Source organism: Cucurbita pepo, chromosome LG07, assembly GCF_002806865.2.
Source record: "Cucurbita pepo subsp. pepo cultivar mu-cu-16 chromosome LG07, ASM280686v2, whole genome shotgun sequence".
Lineage (NCBI taxonomy): Eukaryota > Viridiplantae > Streptophyta > Magnoliopsida > Cucurbitales > Cucurbitaceae > Cucurbita > Cucurbita pepo.
In genome coordinates this window covers 9,923,691-9,946,527 of record NC_036644.1, presented here as the reverse complement: position 1 = coordinate 9,946,527, position 22,837 = coordinate 9,923,691, and the positions used below count along the sequence as shown (strand labels likewise).

Genomic DNA, 22,837 nt, shown 5'->3' with positions numbered 1-22,837 from the left:
AAAAAAAAAAAAAAAAAAAAAAAAAAAAAAAAAAAGGAAAAGCGTGGAAAAGAAGTCGCCGGAACAAAACCGGCGACCAAATGCTGCGCGCGTTGAGCCCCGCGCCATTCTTCTATTTTTTCTCTGCTCTTCCTCCTCCGTCCTCTTTACCTAATCGCAGCCTTCATCGCTTGTCTCCAATGGCTGTCTTTGCTCGAATTGCCGTCGTCGGTGACGTCGTAAGCTTTTCTTTCTCTTTTTCGACTGTTGATTTTGGTAATTCGAACTCATTTTTATGTAATGGAATGGTTAGGAAATTTTTGTATTCATTAATTTTTGTTTCGAGGAATTTGCGGTTGTTCTGTTCTTTGAATGGATTGTCCTGCTTACTCTTTACGGTTTCTAGCATGGGGATTGGGATTTACGAGAAGACACCAAGGCACTTCAACTATTGCAGGTAAGTTTTCTTTCTGTAATCCGTAGTTTAGCTGAATTATAATCTTTTGATTGAAACTTTTGTCTAGAGAATACTTACACGGATTGATTGAGCTTTGTAATGGTTCTGGTTTTTGATTCCTGGTTCAACCATTGCATCTCCTCTTTTGTTTTAAGTGTCAGTACAGGACACTATTAGCTCCTATGAGTTGGGGTCTGAGTGAAACATAATCTCTTTGTTTCTCAATCAACTTTTTTTTGAAGATAACTCGTAAGATATTAAATCTTAAGCTTTATAAGAGTGAACGAGACACCCGAAAGGGAAAGCCCAAAGAGGACAATATCTGCTAGCGGTGGGCTTGAGCCGTTACATATAGTGTTCAAGTAAACTTGTACATATTATGATTAATCTCGTCGGAATAGGATAAGTATTTGAGTTTACCATATTTGATGTTAGAAACTGAGGAGCTATATTGTGAGTGGGTGCTACTAAGACTTCTATAATTGATCAAATTCTTACTTGCTCGAGAATCCCTTCCCTACCGAATGAATTTCGAAGACTGCCCTGATGGAGATCTTTAGGTTCCAATGGCCTACCAAACCAATCTGACTGAAAATTGAGTAATGTTTGGTTGGTCTTCAAAAGGATGCGAGCATGATGACATACTATAGTGTTTTGCATGCTTGGAAGTTGGAAATGTCACTGCATTGAATTAGAACTATTAGCTTAATGAATGCGTCATTGTTTTTACCTTCTTAGAAACTCTCATTCCAGCTTATCTAATTAAATGAACGAGATTTTAAATGGATGTTTCTGCTCTTGGAGGATATATATATAGTATGCTGGTTTAAATAAAGATTTTCATCTGGGTGGAATGACACGTAGGACTCTACAAACCTTAAGGATGATGTGAGATCCCACATTGGTTAGAGAGGGGAACGGAGCATTTCTTATAAGTGTGTGGAAACCTCTCTCTAGTAGACACGTTTTAAACCGTGAGGTTGTCGGCGATACGTAACAGGCAAAAGCGGACAATATCTACTAGCGGTGGGCTTGGGATGTTACAAATACTATTAGAGCCAGACATCGAGCGGTGTGCCAACGAGGACGTTGGACCCTCAAGGCGGTAGATTGTGAGATCCCACATCAGTTGGAGAGGGGAATGAAACGTTCCTTATAAGGGTATGGAAACCTCTCCCTAGTAGACGTGTTTTAAAATCGTGAGGTTGACGGCAATACGTAACAGGCCAAAGCGGAAAATATTTGTTAGCGGTGGACTTGGGCGGTTACAGATGAACTACCCCAAACACTAGCCTAGCTATTCCCTTGGAATCTTGGATTTATCTCCCAATCCTAAACCTTTTTATTCCTGCACTTCATTTTCCTTCAATTTCTTCTTTCAATTCAACTCTGATTCAATGTTTTTCCTTCCCATTCTAACGTTGGTTTATGTCTTAATGCAGCCAGACTTAGTGCTCTTTACAGGCATGCTCTTCTCTCTCTCTTTTTATCTTGTGCTTCCATGCTTCTTGCGTCTACCTTTGAGAATGTTATATACTCCAACCCCCCCCCACCTTTCCAGGTTGCTGGTAATAATAATAACGGTAACAAGAGATTCTTATTAAAAATCTGAAACGCAGAACACTGAGCATGTTATTGGATCCTCTGATGTCTAAGAGACCACAGATTTTGCTTTGTTACATATGCATATTCCTTTTCTTTTTCTCATTTCTTATCACCTTCCTTCACCATCTCGATTCTCTTCAGGCGATTTTGGTGAAGAGAACGTCGAACTGGTTCGAAGTATTGCAGAGCTTAAATTTGCAAAACTAGCTATTCTGGGAAACCATGATGCTTGGTTTACGCCATGCTTTTCTCAAGAGTATGTACAGCTATGCCCCTTTTTATTATAAGTTATTATTTTCATTAAGTCAAAGATTTTTGCTTACATTGGAAATTGATTCATTCCAATATCTGGTTCCAATATGTGAAGAGTAATGTTCTGTCCAGATATTTGTTTGTGAGAGATGAAGTGTAGGGGCATTTGATATGCTGCATGTAAACCAATTTTTTCTTAATGTTGTTGATGTGATATATTAACTTCATTAACTCCTGATTTGAATGTGAAATTTCAGGAAAAAGGATGGTGTTCAACTCCAGTTAGAATGGTGAGTCTATGTCATACGTATGATTAATTGATACAATTAGGAGGCTCGAGAAATTCCGAAAAGAAAATGAAAATCAATATGAATTGCACGAGGTTGTTTATAAATTTTTTAGAATGTTATGATTCAATTTAGAAATTGTGAGATTCCACATTGGTTGGAGAAGGGAACGAAACATTTTTTTTATAAGGGTATGGAAACTTCTCTCTAGCAAACTCGTTTTAAAATCTTGAGAGGAAGTCCTTGAAGGGAAAGTCTAAAGAGGACAGTATCTGCTAGTAGTGGACTTGGACTATTACAAATAGTATCAGAGCTAGACACCGGGCGGTGTGCCAGCGAGGACTCTGAGACCTCAAGAGTGGTAGATTGTGAGATCTCACATTGTTGAAGAGAGGAACGAAGCATTCCTTATAAAGGTGTGGAAACCTCTCTCTAGCATACGCGTTTTAAAACATTAAGGGAAAGTGCTTGAAAGGAAAGTCTAAAGAGAATAATATCTGCTAGCGTTGGCCTGGGCTATCACAGAAATACTCATGGTTAGTGATATGGGTTTTTCCTATTTGCTTTGAGTTCGCTCTTAGCTTGTTTGTTGCGATGTGGAAGCTAAGTCATTCGAACATATTTTCAGTATGTGTGCATGTTCTAGTCTGGATTCATGCTTGGTTAAACTGCAANTTGACGGCAATACGTAACAGGCCAAAGCGGAAAATATTTGTTAGCGGTGGACTTGGGCGGTTACAGATGAACTACCCCAAACACTAGCCTAGCTATTCCCTTGGAATCTTGGATTTATCTCCCAATCCTAAACCTTTTTATTCCTGCACTTCATTTTCCTTCAATTTCTTCTTTCAATTCAACTCTGATTCAATGTTTTTCCTTCCCATTCTAACGTTGGTTTATGTCTTAATGCAGCCAGACTTAGTGCTCTTTACAGGCATGCTCTTCTCTCTCTCTTTTTATCTTGTGCTTCCATGCTTCTTGCGTCTACCTTTGAGAATGTTATATACTCCCCCCCCCCCCCACCTTTCCAGGTTGCTGGTAATAATAATAACGGTAACAAGAGATTCTTATTAAAAATCTGAAACGCAGAACACTGAGCATGTTATTGGATCCTCTGATGTCTAAGAGACCACAGATTTTGCTTTGTTACATATGCATATTCCTTTTCTTTTTCTCATTTCTTATCACCTTCCTTCACCATCTCGATTCTCTTCAGGCGATTTTGGTGAAGAGAACGTCGAACTGGTTCGAAGTATTGCAGAGCTTAAATTTGCAAAACTAGCTATTCTGGGAAACCATGATGCTTGGTTTACGCCATGCTTTTCTCAAGAGTATGTACAGCTATGCCCCTTTTTATTATAAGTTATTATTTTCATTAAGTCAAAGATTTTTGCTTACATTGGAAATTGATTCATTCCAATATCTGGTTCCAATATGTGAAGAGTAATGTTCTGTCCAGATATTTGTTTGTGAGAGATGAAGTGTAGGGGCATTTGATATGCTGCATGTAAACCAATTTTTTCTTAATGTTGTTGATGTGATATATTAACTTCATTAACTCCTGATTTGAATGTGAAATTTCAGGAAAAAGGATGGTGTTCAACTCCAGTTAGAATGGTGAGTCTATGTCATACGTATGATTAATTGATACAATTAGGAGGCTCGAGAAATTCCGAAAAGAAAATGAAAATCAATATGAATTGCACGAGGTTGTTTATAAATTTTTTAGAATGTTATGATTCAATTTAGAAATTGTGAGATTCCACATTGGTTGGAGAAGGGAACGAAACATTTTTTTTATAAGGGTATGGAAACTTCTCTCTAGCAAACTCGTTTTAAAATCTTGAGAGGAAGTCCTTGAAGGGAAAGTCTAAAGAGGACAGTATCTGCTAGTAGTGGACTTGGACTATTACAAATAGTATCAGAGCTAGACACCGGGCGGTGTGCCAGCGAGGACTCTGAGACCTCAAGAGTGGTAGATTGTGAGATCTCACATTGTTGAAGAGAGGAACGAAGCATTCCTTATAAAGGTGTGGAAACCTCTCTCTAGCATACGCGTTTTAAAACATTAAGGGAAAGTGCTTGAAAGGAAAGTCTAAAGAGAATAATATCTGCTAGCGTTGGCCTGGGCTATCACAGAAATACTCATGGTTAGTGATATGGGTTTTTCCTATTTGCTTTGAGTTCGCTCTTAGCTTGTTTGTTGCGATGTGGAAGCTAAGTCATTCGAACATATTTTCAGTATGTGTGCATGTTCTAGTCTGGATTCATGCTTGGTTAAACTGCAAGAATAAAGGGAAAATGTTCATCTCTCTGTCAACAGTCTTGGCAAGGACCATATCGCTTACCGACGCGTGGACTTCCCCGAGCAAAAACTAAGCATTGTCGGTGGACGACCTTTTTCCCATGGTGGAAGGTTGTTTAGGAGGCAGCTTCTTTCCGCAAGGTACTTATCATTTCTCATCAGTTCTTTTTGAAGTGGACTAAAACATCTTTAATTAGTTCAATTCCAGTTCTAATTACCTTAATATTAAATTTTCCTTGTTATTCTGAACTTTTAAGATCAAACTTTTAGTTTAACAGAACTGTTGATCAACCAGTTGGTTTACTCTCTCTTAATGAAACCTTAGCTGCTTTATCCTAACTACCTTTAGAGCTTCCCCGTGAACGTATTACTTGTAACAGCCCAAGCCCATCGCTAGCAAATATTGTCCTCTTTGGGGCTTCCTCTCAAGANGGTCTAAAGAGGACAGTATCTGCTAGTAGTGGACTTGGACTATTACTATTACAAATAGTATCAGAGCTAGACACCGGACGGTGTGCCAGCGAGGACTCTGAGACCTCAAGAGGGGTAGATTGTGAGATCTCACATTGTTGAAGAGAGGAACGAAGCATTCCTTATAAAGGTGTGGAAACCTCTCTCTAGCATACGCGTTTTAAAACATTAAGGGAAAGTGCTTGAAAGGAAAGTCTAAAGAGAATAATATCTGCTAGCGTTGGCCTGGGCTATCACAGAAATACTCATGGTTAGTGATATGGGTTTTTCCTATTTGCTTTGAGTTCGCTCTTAGCTTGTTTGTTGCGATGTGGAAGCTAAGTCATTCGAACATATTTTCAGTATGTGTGCATGTTCTAGTCTGGATTCATGCTTGGTTAAACTGCAAGAATAAAGGGAAAATGTTCATCTCTCTGTCAACAGTCTTGGCAAGGACCATATCGCTTACCGACGCGTGGACTTCCCCGAGCAAAAACTAAGCATTGTCGGTGGACGACCTTTTTCCCATGGTGGAAGGTTGTTTAGGAGGCAGCTTCTTTCCGCAAGGTACTTATCATTTCTCATCAGTTCTTTTTGAAGTGGACTAAAACATCTTTAATTAGTTCAATTCCAGTTCTAATTACCTTAATATTAAATTTTCCTTGTTATTCTGAACTTTTAAGATCAAACTTTTAGTTTAACAGAACTGTTGATCAACCAGTTGGTTTACTCTCTCTTAATGAAACCTTAGCTGCTTTATCCTAACTACCTTTAGAGCTTCCCCGTGAACGTATTACTTGTAACAGCCCAAGCCCATCGCTAGCAAATATTGTCCTCTTTGGGGCTTCCTCTCAAGATTTTTAAAACGCGTTTGCTAGGGAGAGGTTTCCACACTCTTATAAAGAATGTTTCGTTCCCCTCTCCAACCGATGTGGGATCTCACAATCCACCCCATTCGGGGCCAGCGTTCTCGCTGGCACACCGCCCGGTGTTGGCTCTGATACTATTTGTAACAGTCCAAGCCCACAGATATTGTCCTCTTTGGGCTTTCCCCTCAAGGTTTTTAAAACGCATCTGCTAGGGAGAGATTTCCACCCCCTTATAAAGAATGCTTCGTTTCTCTCTCCAACCGATGTGGAATCTCACAATCCACCTCCTTTCTGGGCCCAGCATCCTTGCTCCAATCGATGTGTGATCTCACATTACTAGTCTCTTCAACCCTCGTGACCATTTTGAATTCTAAAGCTGTCTAAAAATTGGATTTTGTCCCCTTAGATATGGCGTCAAAGACATGGAAACAAGTGCGAAGAGAATATACGAAGCTGCGATAGGCGCGCCCGAAGATCATTTGGTTATAATTCTTGCACATAACGGGCCTTCTGGTGCGATTTATCAGCCAAAGTTGATTAAATCCTGTTCGAGATGCATTCATCTATTGCTCTTATCGACCAAACGATTTCGTGTTTCTTGTTTTGCAGGTCTTGGTTCTTGTGCAAATGACATTTGTGGAAAGGATTGGGTATTTGGGGGTGGAGACAATGGTGATGAAGGTAAAATATCTCTTCCAAAGTAACTTTAGAAATGGGGACTTTATCATTCCAATACATGTTGCTCTGGTATAGATCTAGCACAAGCCATATCCTCCTTGAAAGAGAACGGAAAATTTCACGCCCCTCCGTTGGTTGTGTTCGGGCATATGCATAAAGAACTCGCATACGGCGGCGGTCATCGTAAAATGATAGTCGTTGCAGCTGACAATACCATTTACCTTAACGGAGCTATAGTTCCAAGGGTTCATAGTAACTTCGATGAAGAAAGCGAGGGAAGAAGAACCTTCACGAGTAGCGAAACGTCCTCTTCCCAGCCCGTTCCAATACGCTCCAAACGAGCATTCACTGTAATCGACGTTTCAGATGGGCGGGTGGATAAGATCACTGAAAGTTGGATCTCTGTTGTTGGTGATGAGAGCTTGTTGAATGAGGAGCATTTGATGTACAAAAGTAGCCATTAGCTTCCTCCAAATTGTTCAAATCTTATTAAACGTTTTTCAAATGTAGTTTTTTTATTTTTTTTATTAATTTTTTATTTACTATAATATTGAAGATTCTACACGTTTTAATATTTATAAATTTAATAAATTAATAATTTTTAAAATAAAATAAAAAATAAAAAAACATGATTTAAAAAAATAAAAATAAAAATCGTTATTTTCTTGTAATTTTACTAATCCAAGAAAGAATTATATATATTTCATTAATATTAATTGATAATTAGAGGGATAAAAATGGAATGTGGCAAGTTATTTATGGTATGAAAAATAAACTACCATAATTTTGATAATTATATTTACTTAATATAATTTTATATCTAATATATCATTAAATATAAATTCCTAAAATTTTAATTTTGTCCATAAAATACTTTCATATAAATTATTTCACATTTTTTAAAATTTATAAAATGAATTAAAGCTAATAAACTTGTTAATTAAAAAAAAAACTAAGCTTAAAAACATATTAAAACTTTATTAAATACAATTTTTTTTTAAAAAAAAAATAGATTAAACTTTTAATTTAACAAAAATAGAACTTTCAACTCTATTTAATTTCTAATATTAATAACAGTTTGTTCGTTAAATAATGTAGCTCATTTGACACGCCTATTTATTTTTCTACAGTGTGCATAACAATAAAACAGATCTTACTTGGTTTAAAGAACACGTGAAGTAGAAAAAATTGGAATATTTGTTATCTCGATCGAGAATATATGGAAGCGAAGAAGAAAAGGAAAAACGTAATTTAAAACGAGCAATGGATTGGGTCAAAAAATGGATTTTTATGGTCTCCGAAAGTCATAAATGGAATAAAGAATATTTTGTTTATTGCGTGAAGGGGTCTTAACTACAAGTAATGAAACTATTGGGAGTGCATTTTCAAACATTAATGTATAGAGAGAAGGGGCACATGGGAGTAAAGGTGGAGTCGAGATGCACAAGATCAGAACTTTCAGGGAGCCTCCAATAATATAGAGGCTAAAGAAAGGGACATTACCATAAGAAAAAGAGAAAGGAAAATGAAGGCTGCAAAATGGCATAAAAAGGGAACAAAGCACTAATTTTTATGCCCCCATTTGACATTTTCTTATAAAAATATTTGCTGTTCTTGTCCTCTGTCGAAGGAATTTTGGGTTTCACACAGACCCAGAAGAGGGGGAAGAAGAAGAAGAAGAAGAAAGAAGAACAGAGTGTGAAGTTTAAGGTTTGTTTTTCTGGTCGGAGACATTGATTCCCTCGTTCTTCTTTGATTTTTAGACATACCCATCTTGTCGGCTTTGTTTCTTTGTTCATGATTTTGAGGATTTTGAGGTTTTTTTTGTTGTTGTTGTTGTGGGTCGTGTGGGTTTTAGGTTCACCATGACTGTGGAGGATCGAAGAGCTAATTTGGTGGGTGAAAATGGGGTTATGGATCAGTTTCCTATTGGTATGCGTGTTCTTGCTGTGGATGATGACCCCATTTGCCTTAAGGTTTTGGAGAATTTGCTTCGTAAATGTCAATATCATGGTAAGTTTTTGTTGGATTTAGTGTCTTTTTTTGAGGAAATCTTTGTTTATTGAATGTTTCTGACTCTCAAATGCTTATTGGTTTGTTCTTTGTCAGTGAATCTTGTTTATGTGTTTGAAGAACATGGTTTGATTGCAAGAACACCTTTTGTCTTGTTTTTGAAACATTTCTATCATGAACATGTTTGTCTGTCTGGAAATAGTAAGTCCAAATCTGTCTGATTTTGGATTGTTGGATACTCTTTGAGGTTCTTGATGATTACCTTGTGATGTTTTGAGTGAGTTAAGGATGATTTTGAGTATTGTTTTTAGCCACTTTTTTTATGGATACTTTTTGGTGGAATCTTTAATCATATGCTTCTTTTTAAGTGAATCTTTGGTGTCCTATTTTTAGAATCTCTTTTGAATAAACGACCAAACATCATGAAATATCGAAAATGTTTTAAAAGTACCTTTCGTCGTTTCGAAAGTCACCTTAAACACTTTGACTTTGGCGATTAAGGATGTTAATGAACTGATTGTTTTTTTGGCTTCCAATGGCTTTGCATACTGATGTTTATCCTCGAGCTTATGTTATTTATCGCAGTTACAACGACGAATCAGGCGATTCAGGCACTTAAAATGTTGAGGGAAAACAGAAACAAGTTTGATTTGGTTATCAGTGATGTGAACATGCCAGACATGGATGGTTTTAAGCTCCTCGAGCTCGTAGGCCTTGAAATGGACCTACCCGTTATCAGTGAGAACGAACACTTCTCCTCTACGATGTTTTAGTTGATTTCTTTCTTTACTACTTTATCTCGGTCTTACCATCGTCATTCAGGTCTTTATGTATAGATGCACATATAAATTTAATTGTGTTGAATTGATGGATGGGTTGGTTTTGATTGCATTTCTCTGTTCAAATATCGTTCTAGTGCTGTCTGCGCATAGCGATACCGAGCTTGTAAAGAAGGGAGTTTTTCATGGTGCTTGTGATTATTTGCTGAAACCCGTTCGAATTGAGGAGCTGAAGAACATATGGCAACACGTCCTCCGAAGAAAGACTTCCTCAGCTAAGAACCAAAACGAGTGCACTAATGGAAATGACACTTTATGTCAAACTGTTGAAGTTGTAAAAGGTTTCCCGTCTGCGGCGAGTGCTGATAACGGGAAACCTGGTAAAAGGCGGAAAGACGACGATGACGATGAGGAAGGAGGTGAAGAAGAGAGCGCATACGAGACCGACGACTCCTCGTCCCAAAAAAAGCAAAGGGTAGTTTGGTTCGGTGAGCTGCATAGAAAGTTTATTGCAGCTGTTAATCATTTGGGCTATGAAAGTATGTCTTTTGGTGTTTTTTTAGGCATTCTTGTGCTTAGTTCTTTGTTTTTTCTTCTTGATCTTTATATAAATTTCTGATGCAGAGGCCGTTCCTAAAAAGATCCTCGATCTAATGAACGTCGAAGGACTCACAAGAGAAAACGTCGCTAGCCATCTTCAGGCATTGATCTTTTCGTTCTTTTTGTTTATGTCTTAATTTCGGTGGGAGGTTCGTGAAGCTCGTTCGGTTTGAATGGCTACCTAAACTCTACTTTCTTGTGCTTCATTGCAGAAATACAGGCAGTACCTTAAAAAAATGTGTACTAAGGAAGCTCAGCAATGTAATATGATGGCTGCATTTGGAGGTAAAGACACCTCCTTCAGGCCCATGGCTTCACTCAATGGATTTTCAATGACGGGAACGGGAAGGCTCTCGAACGCTACGTTCTCGTCGTATCCCTCTCGAGGAATCGTTGGTAGATTAAACTCTACTGCTGGATTGAGCTTACACGGTATTGCTTCCTCGGGAATGATCCAACAGGGTGCTTCCCATAACTTGAGTAGCTCATTGAATATACTCGGGAAACCCCATCCGACTCTCTTGCTTTCAAACAGACCGCCGAGTATATTCAACAGTATTTCGACGCCATCAGATCACATCCAGTCGCATTGGGACAAACACAACGCACCATTTAAAGAGTCGAATTTGATAAATGATGTCTCGAGTTTTACAGTTTCCACGAGCTTCCCTGATTCTAGAGTGGCTGTTGGTTGCTCAAGCAATTTTGACTTCGGTGTTTCGAGCCATTCGTTGATGTTACAAGGACATAAGCAACAGAGTCATGGCAGCGGAGAGTTTCGAGATCAGTCTTGTTTTAAGGTATCTCCAATCAACCCGGAACCCGTAGGCTGCAGCACAGGCGTTTCTAACATTTTGGGCGGTCATGGTCAGTCGAACAAAAACTGGCAGGGTGTCTCGCTCACTGGAACTTACCCTTCTGATGGAATGCCTGCGATTAATTTGACGATTTCTTCGGCTCAGCCCGATAACGAAAACTTTCCTGTTGGTTTTCCTTCGACTAGCGTGGACTCGAGTTCTCAGCTTGATTTAAGAGGGGAGACGCAATGCTACGACGAACTAATGGATCGGGTTGTCGATGCCATGAATGACAGATCAAAGCAACAATGGGAAACAGCTAAACAGAATTACTATGGCAACCATAGTTCTATATTGAGAAACTCTCTTGTTTCTGGGAATAGTGTTGCAGATCCCTTGGACCCGAGTTCAGCAGATCCGAACAATGCGATCTGTCTCGAAAACATCGGTAGCTCTTTGACTAACCAGTTGAATAACGACGCTCCCGCCTTCATTCAGCAAGACGCAGAAACGTTGATGATGGAGACTTGGATGAACTTCGACGGAAAAAGTCTCATGGATCCAACAAAGCTACACTATAGTTTTAGTTCCCTGGACGAGTAGATGAATGCTTTGTCGAAACAGGTATCGTCAAGACGTTTCCTTTTTTCGTAACTATATTCAATTGTTCTCCTAGTTGTATTCGGATTACTCGAACAATATTCCCCCTTGGTTCAAGATCGTACAGATGTAAGAACGAGGACAGAATAGCATACGTTTTAGCAGAATGTAAAAGAGTGGGGCTCGATGTAACCGGTTACTTAGTTAGATTAGCGGGACGGGTAAAGGGTTAGTAAGGTCATAGTTGGTTTTCGAACGGAGCAGGGAGCTCTCGAATCCGCTCGACAAGTTGTTTCTCATTTACGTCGCTATGTGATGCAGGATCATGATCGATCTAATTAAATAAATGACGAATTTGGATTTGATACTCACTCTCGGGTCTCTCGGGTCGTCGTGTATATGAAGACTCTTGCTGCTGCTGAATGATTGGAAAAGGGGAATGATTTTTAGAACAGAATCCCAACACTGTATCTTCATGTTTCTTTGATGATGTAGTTCTCTTATCATTAGCTATATTTCTTGCCTGGTTGATTTGTTACTAGAATAATGACAGGAGAACTCGTTCTATTCTTCTACGCATGAAATCCTCTTCCCGTTCCATTTCGATTAATACCGTCGTTTTGAAGTATCGTTACTTTCTTTTTAGTCGTTAGAAATAACCTGGTGTCAAAGCTGAGAACAGCTCAGTTTTTTTGATACGAGAAAAATACGATCTATTCCAAGTTCATGAACGGATTAAACACGCTCAAGAACAGGTCATGTAGCATATGCAGAAGAGTGGGATCTATAACATTGTCATGTATGAATTTTGACGTAGAATTGACATGTTTTCAGGAACAGTGCAACACAAGTAATGGAGAAAAGAGAGAACATTATGCCTTGAGAAATTGATGAACCGAGCACTTCGCTCGATTGATCTCGTGGGGTTGAAGGCTTGACGACTAGTTGAACTAAGAGACGGGTCTTTGAAATGATAGAGTTATTACCCATCCCAACCCATTTGGCGGGCTCGTCGCTCCCATAATGATGTAAGCTTCCTCTCCTTGATCGTCAATGCCTCGGCGCGTTCTCGAGCCTCTTCACAAGTTTCGGTTGCAGAAATGCACTTTTCAGCCTCCCTTTGATACTGAGAAGCTGCCCTTTTTGCTTCAAATACAGTGATGTTCATATGGCGAGTATGTTCGCCAGCAACTGCTTCTTGAAGCTTCAATTCCTCTGTCAAAAGGTCCACAAATTGCTTTTCCATCTCCCGCTTGAGATCTGGGTCATTTCCTCCACAGTCTGTATCGTATAAATAAATGAGATACATTGAAGGAAGTCAAAGAAAAGTCGATATAATCTCGAGATCATGCTTAAACAAAATGAAGTCTCAAGCTCGAACAAGAGTTGCAAACGGTCGATGGTAACAGCCCAAGCCTATTGTTAATAGATACTGTCTGCTTTGGCCCGTTACATATTGCCACCAGCCTCATGGTTTTAAAACGTGTCTATACTAGGGATTGGTTTTTACACCCTTATAAGAAATGCTTCGTTCCCCTCTCCAACCGATGTGGGATCTCACAATCCACTCCCTTTGGGGGTCCAGCATCCTTGCTGGCACACCGCCCGGTATCTGGCCCTGATACCATTTGTAACGAGCTAGCGTCTATATAAGAAGCAGCTATAGCCTACAAGAACAGTGGAAGACAAATGTTTGGACGTAGTGCACAACACTATATCAGAGAATGTCTAGGACTAGAAGGAAACTTTTGGCAGAATCCCTTTAATGAAGTGTAGAATACAAAATTATTTGAAGAGAGTTTTGATTCGTTGAAGAATGAAAACATCGAACCCGAAACAAGTAAATATAAACCTTCAAAAAGATCATAACGTCGTGGAATAGACGACGAGAGAAAAATGTGATGAAAGCTGCACAGATTTCTCCAAAAAAACAGAAAAAAAAACATGCAAGTAGCTCAAACATACCATTTGTGTTCTCCTGTATAGAAGATAAGGTAGAATATAAAATTTGAACGAAAAATCGTTTAATTCAATCAACCATGAAAAGCGACACGACAGTGCTAGGAAAACATCGTCGTGATTTTCACGTAATGAAGACAAGAAGTTCATCGTGAAGTTGAATTCGAGGGATGAATTCTAACCTGTTACAGAGAGATTGGCCAGACCTATAAAAGAAGCAAGAAAAAAGATGTGTTAGTGGAGAAGCAACAATGAATCTAGTAACAACACAGATCAAACAATATGTGAGATCCCAAGTCCGTTCGAGAGGAGAACGAAGCATTCTTTATAAGGGCGTGGAAACCTCTCCCTAGCAGACACGTTTTAAAAACCTTGAGGGAAAGCCTGAAAAGGAAAGCTCAAAGAAGACAATATCTACTAGTAGTGGGTTTAGGCCGTTACAAAATATATCATTTTTATATTCATTTGACAAGTAAGTAGAAGCATTGAGTAACCATGTGCGATCTATAAATCATTTTTATACCCATGGTATCGAGCCTCAATTCTCAACGGAGAAACGGGCTTCCCCTAGAGGCTCGAGCCCGAGACCCTTAGGTAATTTATCCCAAATATTTCGAACTTTTGCTACTAGGACCAGCCTTGGGAGGTATATGCATTCTATATTGAAACTGGTTTTTCCTTTTCCAAACAACAGAATTAGGTTCAGAATCATATTCATTTATGAAGCAATTCTACATGGCCATTGCTAATTCAACAGTTGTGGATCAAGGATAGACAGTAAGCATGATGTATAATGTGAGATCCCCCTTAGGTTGGAGAGGAGAACGAAACATTCTTTATAAAGATGTGGAAACCTCTCCCTAACAGATGCGTTTTAAAAATCTTTAGGGGAAGTCCGAAAGGGAAAGTCCAAAGGGAACAATATCTGCTAGCGGTGGGCTTGAACTATTACAAATGTTATCAAAGCTAAACTCCAGGCAGTGTGCCAGTGAGGATGCTAAACCCTAAAGGGGGTGGACACCGAAAAGTGTGCCAGCAAGGACATTGGACTTCGAAAGGGGTGGATTGTGAGATCTCACATCGATTGGAGAGAGGAACAAGTGCCAATAAGGATGCTGGACCTCGAAGGGGGTGAATTGTGAGATCTCACATCGATTGGAGAGAGTAATGAGTGTCAGCGAGGACGCTGGACCTCGAAGGGGGATGAATGGTGAAATCCCACATCAATTGGGGAGGAGAACGAAACATTCTTTATAAGTGTGTGGAAACCTCTCCCTAGCCGACACGTTTTAAAAATGTTGAAGGGAAGCCCTAGAGGGAAAGGACAAAGAAGACAATATCTGCTAACAGTGAGTTTGGTTAGTTACAAATGGTATAAAGCCAGACATGACGGTGTGCCAGCGAAGACACTAATCCACGAAGGGGGTGGACACCGGGCAATGTGTCATCCACATCCATTGGAGAGAGGAACAAGTACCAACACGGACCTTGAGCCTCGAAGGGAGTGGATTGTGAGATCCCACATCAACCAGAACTCAAAATGAAGAGTAACAACAAATCGAAGTTCATAATTTCAGATCCGAATGCCATTGAAGCATCCAAAAAGAACAGTAAATTGGCGACTACCGACCCATTGCTGTTACTCCAAAGGAAGGTAAAGAAAAACACAAATTCCAGGAAATTTTCCTAACAAAAACCAACAATTCAAGCTGAAACATGCCTTGTTCATGCTTTATGAGCCCTAACAGGAGAGAAGAAATGGAGTAGAAATCCAAATCTAAGATGGGTTAACTCTTCCACACCCATTTACAAAGAACACAAACAGCTCAGAATCAAAATCATCAATGAAAACAGATCAAACAACCAAATCCTCCAAAAGGGTATCTGTAAATCTCACTAAATTCCACAACTAATCCAACAAGAACAGAAATGCAAAGCAACAACCCACAAGAGAACGCGTTTTCTTAGCCAAGAGATTAAAGAGTATACCGGGGGCGATCTTCAAAAGGGATAATGGGGGCGGACAATCGCAGATGCAAGGAGCGCAGGAGGTTTTGGAATCGCCCAAATGCAAAGCCTTCTTGAATCGCCAAAACAAAGCCGGTCCACAAACAGCCAAAGCAGAGACTACAGCGAAGAACACGAGACAACAGCGCAGGCAAGCCCCAGATCGGCGTGACATTGCTCACCCAGATCTTCCAATTTCCGTTTTGGTTCTTGTTTTCTTTCCGTGTTAGTGAGAAACTGAGGAAGTGAGATCTAATTGCAGCAGTGAAAGTTTGAAACCAATGAATGGGGAGAAAAAAGAGAGAAAAAAACAAACAAAACTATAGCTATAGCTACAATTTGTTCTTGGAGAAGTGGGTGTAAATATTAAGTGGGTGTGTATGAACATTAAAAAAGAAAAAAGTTTCCATTTTTTCCTCTAAATTCAGTTGAATTCATTATGCAATAGCTATGAGAAGGAGATAATAATTAAATAAAGCCAACCCCACCATATATATATAATATATACACACACTTTTCAAAATCAATAATACATCTTCCGATTTCAATATATTTCAAATATAGGAAATTTTGGTAGACTTTTCTTCAAAATTTTGATATCGACACGAGGACTCTAACCGCGTGCCTGTTGAAGAATGAACTGGGGACTCATAGGCAATGGCTTTGTTAAGGGAACCCACTAGAGCCGGAGCGAAAGCGAGTCTTCCTGGGACAATTGTCACTGCTTATGGACCCAAATCTGGGTGATCTATCCATGATGAGGATGAAACTTGATTGAAACTAAGTGGAGGTCCGAACCGACTGATGTTGAAGAATCATCGGATGAGTTGTGGTTAGGGGTGAAATGCCACTCGAACCTAGAGCTAGCTAGTTCTCCCCGAAATGGGTTGAGGCGCAACAGTTGACTGGACATCTTGGGGTAAAGCACTGTTTCGGTGCAGAAAAGATGAATCGACATTTTCATTATATTGCAAAAAAAATATTTATTTATTTTAAAATATTAAATTAAGATTTGTAATTCAACCCTCAATTTAATTAACCAATTTAACCCAAATAAAATGATATCTCGGGTTGATTAAGTTTTTTAGTAGCACATGTAGATCTCGAGTTCATTTTAATTTTTAAAGTTTAAATTTGACCCATATGTCTAGTAAAAAAAACTCGGGATCGTTTAAAGCTTGAAATTCAAAATATTTTTAATTATAATACTAAAAAAATAAGAAACCCAAAAATGGATAAAAAGTAGAATTAAATTGGAACTTTGAAAATGAAAAAACAGAATTGAAAATGGTTAGTATATTAAGGAGGTAGCTGTAAAGTTATATTGAAAAGTACAAGGAAAATTTTGGTCATATGAATAAATACATAATGACTAGGGACACAACCAGATGGTGATGGTATAAAAAGCAACTAATATCCACATATCCAGTAGATTTTGCAAGCAAAAATCCTTGACACTCCCAATTTACTAGAGGAAAAACATGAATACTTGTTATATTAGACTAACCCTTTATTAAGATTCTATACACGTGTTTTCAGAACAAGTATTTTCTTATACCAAACCAAAATGCAGGAGTTTCCCTAAATCAAAGTGGCATGATAAAACAAAGATGGTAGATAAATCATAATATGCATAAAGATTACAAGGCTCATCTTATGAGAATAGATACCTTTTCTGTCAAGTCCAATGCCCCACTGATGATGGTCGTCTCATCGTGTGTGAGTTCACCTCCCTTCCCAGCCTAAATGAAAAAGTAACTTAAGGACCATTTCATAATAAATCCCTGACATTTTACTCTTAANCTATGAGAAGGAGATAATAATTAAATAAAGCCAACCCCACCATATATATATAATATATACACACACTTTTCAAAATCAATAATACATCTTCCGATTTCAATATATTTCAAATATAGGAAATTTTGGTAGACTTTTCTTCAAAATTTTGATATCGACACGAGGACTCTAACCGCGTGCCTGTTGAAGAATGAACTGGGGACTCATAGGCAATGGCTTTGTTAAGGGAACCCACTAGAGCCGGAGCGAAAGCGAGTCTTCCTGGGACAATTGTCACTGCTTATGGACCCAAATCTGGGTGATCTATCCATGATGAGGATGAAACTTGATTGAAACTAAGTGGAGGTCCGAACCGACTGATGTTGAAGAATCATCGGATGAGTTGTGGTTAGGGGTGAAATGCCACTCGAACCTAGAGCTAGCTAGTTCTCCCCGAAATGGGTTGAGGCGCAACAGTTGACTGGACATCTTGGGGTAAAGCACTGTTTCGGTGCAGAAAAGATGAATCGACATTTTCATTATATTGCAAAAAAAATATTTATTTATTTTAAAATATTAAATTAAGATTTGTAATTCAACCCTCAATTTAATTAACCAATTTAACCCAAATAAAATGATATCTCGGGTTGATTAAGTTTTTTAGTAGCACATGTAGATCTCGAGTTCATTTTAATTTTTAAAGTTTAAATTTGACCCATATGTCTAGTAAAAAAAACTCGGGATCGTTTAAAGCTTGAAATTCAAAATATTTTTAATTATAATACTAAAAAAATAAGAAACCCAAAAATGGATAAAAAGTAGAATTAAATGAACTTCATTATGAATTTGACAGAGTAAAAAAAAAAAAAAAATTCACTTTTTTTTTTTTTTTTCCTTTTTTAATTTCAAAAGATTTAAAATAATAAGCCTTAAATATAAAACTTTGGCACTAAAAAATCTAAAAACGGATCAACATCTTCTACTTCAACACCCATATATTCAAATCCAAGCACCAAGAAACAGAACAAAAACCCCTCTCAGATCTCTCTCAGAAGCTCAAACATTCAACAATGGCGAAGAAATTGATGGAAGCCATGAAGGGTGTCGACTTACAGAGGTACATGGGTCGATGGTACGAAATAGCTTCATTTCCTTCGAGGTTCCAGCCCAGAAATGGAGCCAATACCAGAGCGACCTACACTCTGAGGGACGACCGGTCGGTGAATGTCGTAAATGAGACATGGGTTGATGGCAAGAGAGGGTTCATTGAGGGTACTGCTGTTAAGGCCAACCCTGATAGTGATGAAGCTAAGCTCCAAGTTAAATTCTATGTTCCTCCTTTTATGCCTATCGTTCCTGTTGTTGGAGATTACTGGGTGTTGTATCTTGATGGGGATTATCACCATGCTTTGATTGGTCAGCCTAGTAGAAATTACCTCTGGGTATGATTTCCATTATCTTTTCTGCTAATCCTACGATTCCATGGGGAGTTTCGGATGTTGTTTGTGAAGTGTTCGTGGGGAGAGAGTCCCACATTGGCTAAAAGTTTATAAGTAACAAATAGATCTCCATTGATATGAGGCATTTTGGGAAGCCCAAAAACAAAATCATGAGAGCTTATGCTCAAAGTGGACAATATCATACCATTGTGAAAGGTCGTGATTCCTAACATGATAACTATTTGGGTAGTTTTGAAAAACTTGTTTTAGTTTTTGGAATTTGACTAAGAAATCGAACTTTTCTTCAAAAGTGAAGAATTGGTAAGAAAATAAGTATAAATTTTAAAAATAGATAACCAAAAATGGAATTGTAACGACCAAAGCCCACCTCTAGCAGATATTGTCCTATTTGGGCTTCTCCTTAAGGTTTTTAAAACGCGTGTCTGCTAGGGAGAGGTTTCCACATCCTTATATATAAGAATGCTTCGTTTTCCTCTCCAACCGACATGGGATCTCACAGGAATGGTTACCAAACAGGCTCTAACGGTTGAGTTATGACGATGGAAGGTTTATGAATCGTGTTGTTTCGTGGTGTCTTTTTGACAGATTTTGAGCAGACAGAATCATTTGGATGAGGAGATATATAATCAGCTGGTGGAGAAAGCTAAGGAACAGGGTTATGATGTGAGCAAGCTGCGCAGGACAACACACACAGACCTCCTCCACCAGAGGGAGATGAAGGCCCAAAAGATACAAAAGGAATATGGTGGATCAAATCAATCCTTGGAAAATGATCAAGGTTTGAAGACAAAAGAAGTTAAATTTTGTACCTTTGAGTTCATCAATGATTTTGTCAAGCTTCACTACGTTTTGTTTGATACTGTGAAGACTTTGTGCTTGATCTTGTGGAACTGTCAAAATAAATCCTTTGTGCTGTCTGTATACAGTTTTCTTGAATAATGTTGAATGAAGCTGGGGTTGTGAGCTCAACATTTCACTTTTGAACTGCCAGGTTCTGAAGTTTCCCAATCCTGTAAAAATGAAATTTGAATACAAATGCAGTTTATATGCTAAACTACAACTCTTTTCAGTTTACCTTTGTTGGCAATCAAACAGAAAAGGTACCCTGTTGGATGTTTAGAATAACATAAATATATCAGTTCATCCTGAACACAGAGAATTTATCCTAAAAACCACTTAAAATCTGCAAAAATATTCCAATCCAAGCTCCTTGCCTGTGAAAATGTCCTATACAAGAACAGGTAGCCCTCCAGATTGAAGTATACATATCATATTCTCTTTAGTCTCATGTAATGATAGGGTAATGATAGGATAATTCAAGAACTTCATTAAGATTAAGAGAAGCAAAGAAGAGCTATGAGGGTTGAGAATTAGGAATCACGACCCTCCACAATGATATGATATTGTCCACTTTGAGCATGAGCTCTCGTGGCTTTACTTATGGTTTTGCCAAAAGGCCTCATACCAATGGAGATGTATTCCTTACTTATAAACCCATAATTATTTCCTAAATTAATCCATGTGGAACTCCCTCCCAACGATCCTCAACATTAACATGTAATTAAACTGTTCTCGGCGGCCTGAGATCAAGTGTAGTAGATGTTCTTACCAGTTTAATATCACACTTGTACTTGTTTCTCAGAGTTCAACATGACATTGCATGACATTGCATTCATGGCCTCTGGTTATATAAGCACATAAAAGAAGTTCATACAGTAGAAAAGTAAAGTGCCTGTCTACATAATCAAGAATTATAGTGTTTTAGTTCATTAAAATTAAAGTTTTCAACATGTTACGTTACTTTGCCAGCCAAAGGGGGTGTTAAAAGAAAAAGATGCTTTTGAATAGAAATTTCAGCCTTTTAGGATGGTCTGTGATGAAGAATGGTAACATCTGTATAACTTTAAAATGCCACCTTTTTTGTTACCCTAAAAAGAATCATCTAGAAATATTTCAAAAGCCCTTGCAGTACACGGAGTAGTTATTTCACTTCAACTATAATTCAAGATCAAGCTTAACCAGAGCAAATCCAAATGGGGTTCAAGTTAATTTCCTAAGATGATTAGATTCAAAAAGTGATTACTATTCACTTAATGGAATAAATCATGTCAAAAACATTGCATTCTCGAGGACTCCAAATCATGAACTGTAGATTCTGTGAAATTTTATATATAGAAAGAATGATTTCAAAGTCACTTTCATGGTAGATAAGTGTAAAAATACTTTCTCTAACTATAAGAAGAATCAAATCATTACGAAGCTAATGAGTTGACAAAAGAAAATGGATATTCTTCTAGCAAACTAGGACTTCCAATCAACAGTTTTGACAAAATATTCTAAAAGATTGGAAAGGAATATATACAGCTGATGAAAGATGAAAATTACCAAGATGTTCAAAGCAATCATCTTCTGAAGCTCAGCCTACTCAAGTGCAAGGCAAGCGCATCTCTGATATCCTTACCTCGATCGTCTCCTGTCTCACCATCATAAAGAGGAAACTTCTGTTCCTCACTAGAACAACTTGCTCCGTCGTCTTCATCTTGTTCTTCTACTAGTTTCTCACTGCATTTAATGAGAAAATTATGCAGTAGACACCCAGTCAACACAATAAATGGGAAGAAATCTCTACATTCTTCCTTCCATGGCTTTGAAAGAAGCTTCCACCGAGCTCGGACTTTGCAAAACGCTGTGTTAACCAACCCCATTGCACGATTGTGTGTGGAATTGAATGCTCTCTCAGGAAAACCAGAGCTATCTTCCTCGTTCAGTTTCATGTATGGTGTCAAAAGCCATGGCAAAAGGGGGAAGCAAGAATCACCTATCAAGTATTGGGAAATGGGCTTTCCATCGTCGAGATTATAAACAGGGCCTTTGAGTAATTCACCGGATTTCTCAATTTCTGCATATAGCTTGCTCTGCCGCAAGATTGTTTCAGGTTTCATTGAGCTCGGCCATCCGGCAGAGACATCCAGAAACCTCCCTTCAGCATCAACCAATGCCTGAACCAGAAGCGATCCGTCTTTACCTAGAAGGTCACCTTCAACCCCAAATCTTCTTAGTCCTAAAACCCCACAGCAATTCGGAAGCGAAATCCACCCAAATCCCACTACAATCCGATCAATATCAGACCGAAGCTCAAGCAAATGCCCCAATTTGTCATTGATAGCCTTACAAACCGCATAAAACGAGCGGCAAGCGTCAGCAGAATCAATCCCAAACCGCCTCCCAACCGCCTTGTAACTCGCGCCATGCGCCAATCGGAAAAGCGCAGCGGCTAAAGCACAATCAGGCGGAACGGAAGTGGATGAGCAGCTTTGAATCGGGGAAAGGAGACGAAGGAGGAGGGAGAAGGACGATTTCGACATACGGAAGAAGAGATTCCATCTCGGGTCGCAATCAACCTCCGCCGTCGCAGAGAGGAAGCGTTGGAACCAGCATTGCCGCGGCGGCGGATGCAGGGAAAGTTTGGGGAGACAAGGAGAGAGAGCTTGAAGAGAGGATGAAGTGGAATAGATGAAGGATTCAAGGGCAAGAGTTTGAGAGGGAAGAAGGTGGAGATCGTTGAGAGAAAGAAATGAGTGAGCGGAAGAAATGGTGGTTTCGATGAGGGTTACCAGTTGGTGTTTGAGATGGTTCTTCCGGTCGGATTTCTTGGCCTTGCTTCTTGTAGTGACGGCACCGGCGTTAATGGCGGAGCTTCTGGTAGTTCTCTTATCGCCGCTGAATCCTCCAGCGGCCATGGCGGAGAGGGGAGGCGTTAGGCGTCAGAGGGCATACAGTGAACACTTTGAATATCGCTGTCCTTTGTAATAAAAGGATGCCATTAAATAAATGTAATTTAAAATAAACACTAAATTAATTAAAAAATAATAATAATAAAAAATAAAACTTAATTTTTTTTAATTTTATTACTATTTTATAGAATTGTATTTATTTATTTTTTACAAGTTTTAATACACTT

The 22,837-nt window shown here is 38.7% G+C and overlaps 4 protein-coding genes and 1 pseudogene across 8 annotated transcripts; 3 read left to right on the top strand and 2 right to left on the bottom strand.

Annotated features, from left to right (window-relative positions):
• Positions 1 to 29: 29 nt before the first annotated feature.
• Positions 30 to 7,409, top strand: LOC111798237. Of its 4 annotated transcripts, XM_023681264.1 has the most exons (9): positions 30 to 218; positions 386 to 436; positions 1,879 to 1,900; positions 2,183 to 2,297; positions 4,165 to 4,197; positions 4,904 to 5,026; positions 6,611 to 6,717; positions 6,814 to 6,885; positions 6,958 to 7,409. In XM_023681264.1, exons 1-9 carry the CDS (start codon positions 81 to 83, stop codon positions 7,344 to 7,346), a joined length of 1,050 nt encoding a protein of 349 aa, XP_023537032.1. In that variant the 5' UTR covers positions 30 to 80; the 3' UTR covers positions 7,347 to 7,409. The 4 variants fall into 4 exon arrangements, with proteins under 4 accessions (XP_023537032.1, XP_023537034.1, XP_023537033.1 ...); XM_023681266.1 differs by lacking the exon at positions 1,879 to 1,900 and having other exon boundaries at positions 326 to 436; XM_023681265.1 differs by lacking the exons at positions 30 to 218; positions 1,879 to 1,900 and having other exon boundaries at positions 225 to 436.
• Positions 7,410 to 8,408: 999 nt separating this feature from the next.
• On the top strand, positions 8,409 to 12,246 carry LOC111798601 (two-component response regulator ORR24-like). 2 transcript variants are annotated; one of them, XM_023681849.1, is made up of 7 exons: positions 8,409 to 8,592; positions 8,741 to 8,895; positions 9,481 to 9,633; positions 9,812 to 10,213; positions 10,299 to 10,375; positions 10,487 to 11,695; positions 11,993 to 12,246. In XM_023681849.1, exons 2-6 carry the CDS (start codon positions 8,748 to 8,750, stop codon positions 11,672 to 11,674), a joined length of 1,968 nt encoding a protein of 655 aa, XP_023537617.1. In that variant the 5' UTR covers positions 8,409 to 8,592; positions 8,741 to 8,747; the 3' UTR covers positions 11,675 to 11,695; positions 11,993 to 12,246. The 2 variants fall into 2 exon arrangements, with proteins under 2 accessions (XP_023537617.1, XP_023537616.1); XM_023681848.1 differs by having other exon boundaries at positions 10,487 to 12,246.
• A 121-nt stretch (positions 12,247 to 12,367) lies between these two features.
• Positions 12,368 to 16,041, bottom strand: LOC111798603. The gene is made up of 3 exons (XM_023681850.1): positions 15,620 to 16,041; positions 13,813 to 13,836; positions 12,368 to 12,952 (listed from the first exon to the last, which is right to left on the bottom strand). The coding sequence occupies exons 1-3, from the start codon at positions 15,810 to 15,812 to the stop codon at positions 12,654 to 12,656; spliced, it is 516 nt and encodes a 171-aa protein (XP_023537618.1). The 5' UTR covers positions 15,813 to 16,041; the 3' UTR covers positions 12,368 to 12,653.
• A 2,309-nt stretch (positions 16,042 to 18,350) lies between these two features.
• LOC111798079 lies at positions 18,351 to 19,930 on the top strand (annotated as a pseudogene).
• LOC111798078 (protein ALP1-like) lies at positions 19,305 to 22,670 on the bottom strand. Its single transcript, XM_023681035.1, has 2 exons — positions 21,262 to 22,670; positions 19,305 to 19,886 (listed from the first exon to the last, which is right to left on the bottom strand). Exon 1 carries the CDS (start codon positions 22,614 to 22,616, stop codon positions 21,279 to 21,281), a length of 1,338 nt encoding a protein of 445 aa, XP_023536803.1. The 5' UTR covers positions 22,617 to 22,670; the 3' UTR covers positions 19,305 to 19,886; positions 21,262 to 21,278.
• Positions 22,671 to 22,837: the final 167 nt, after the last annotated feature.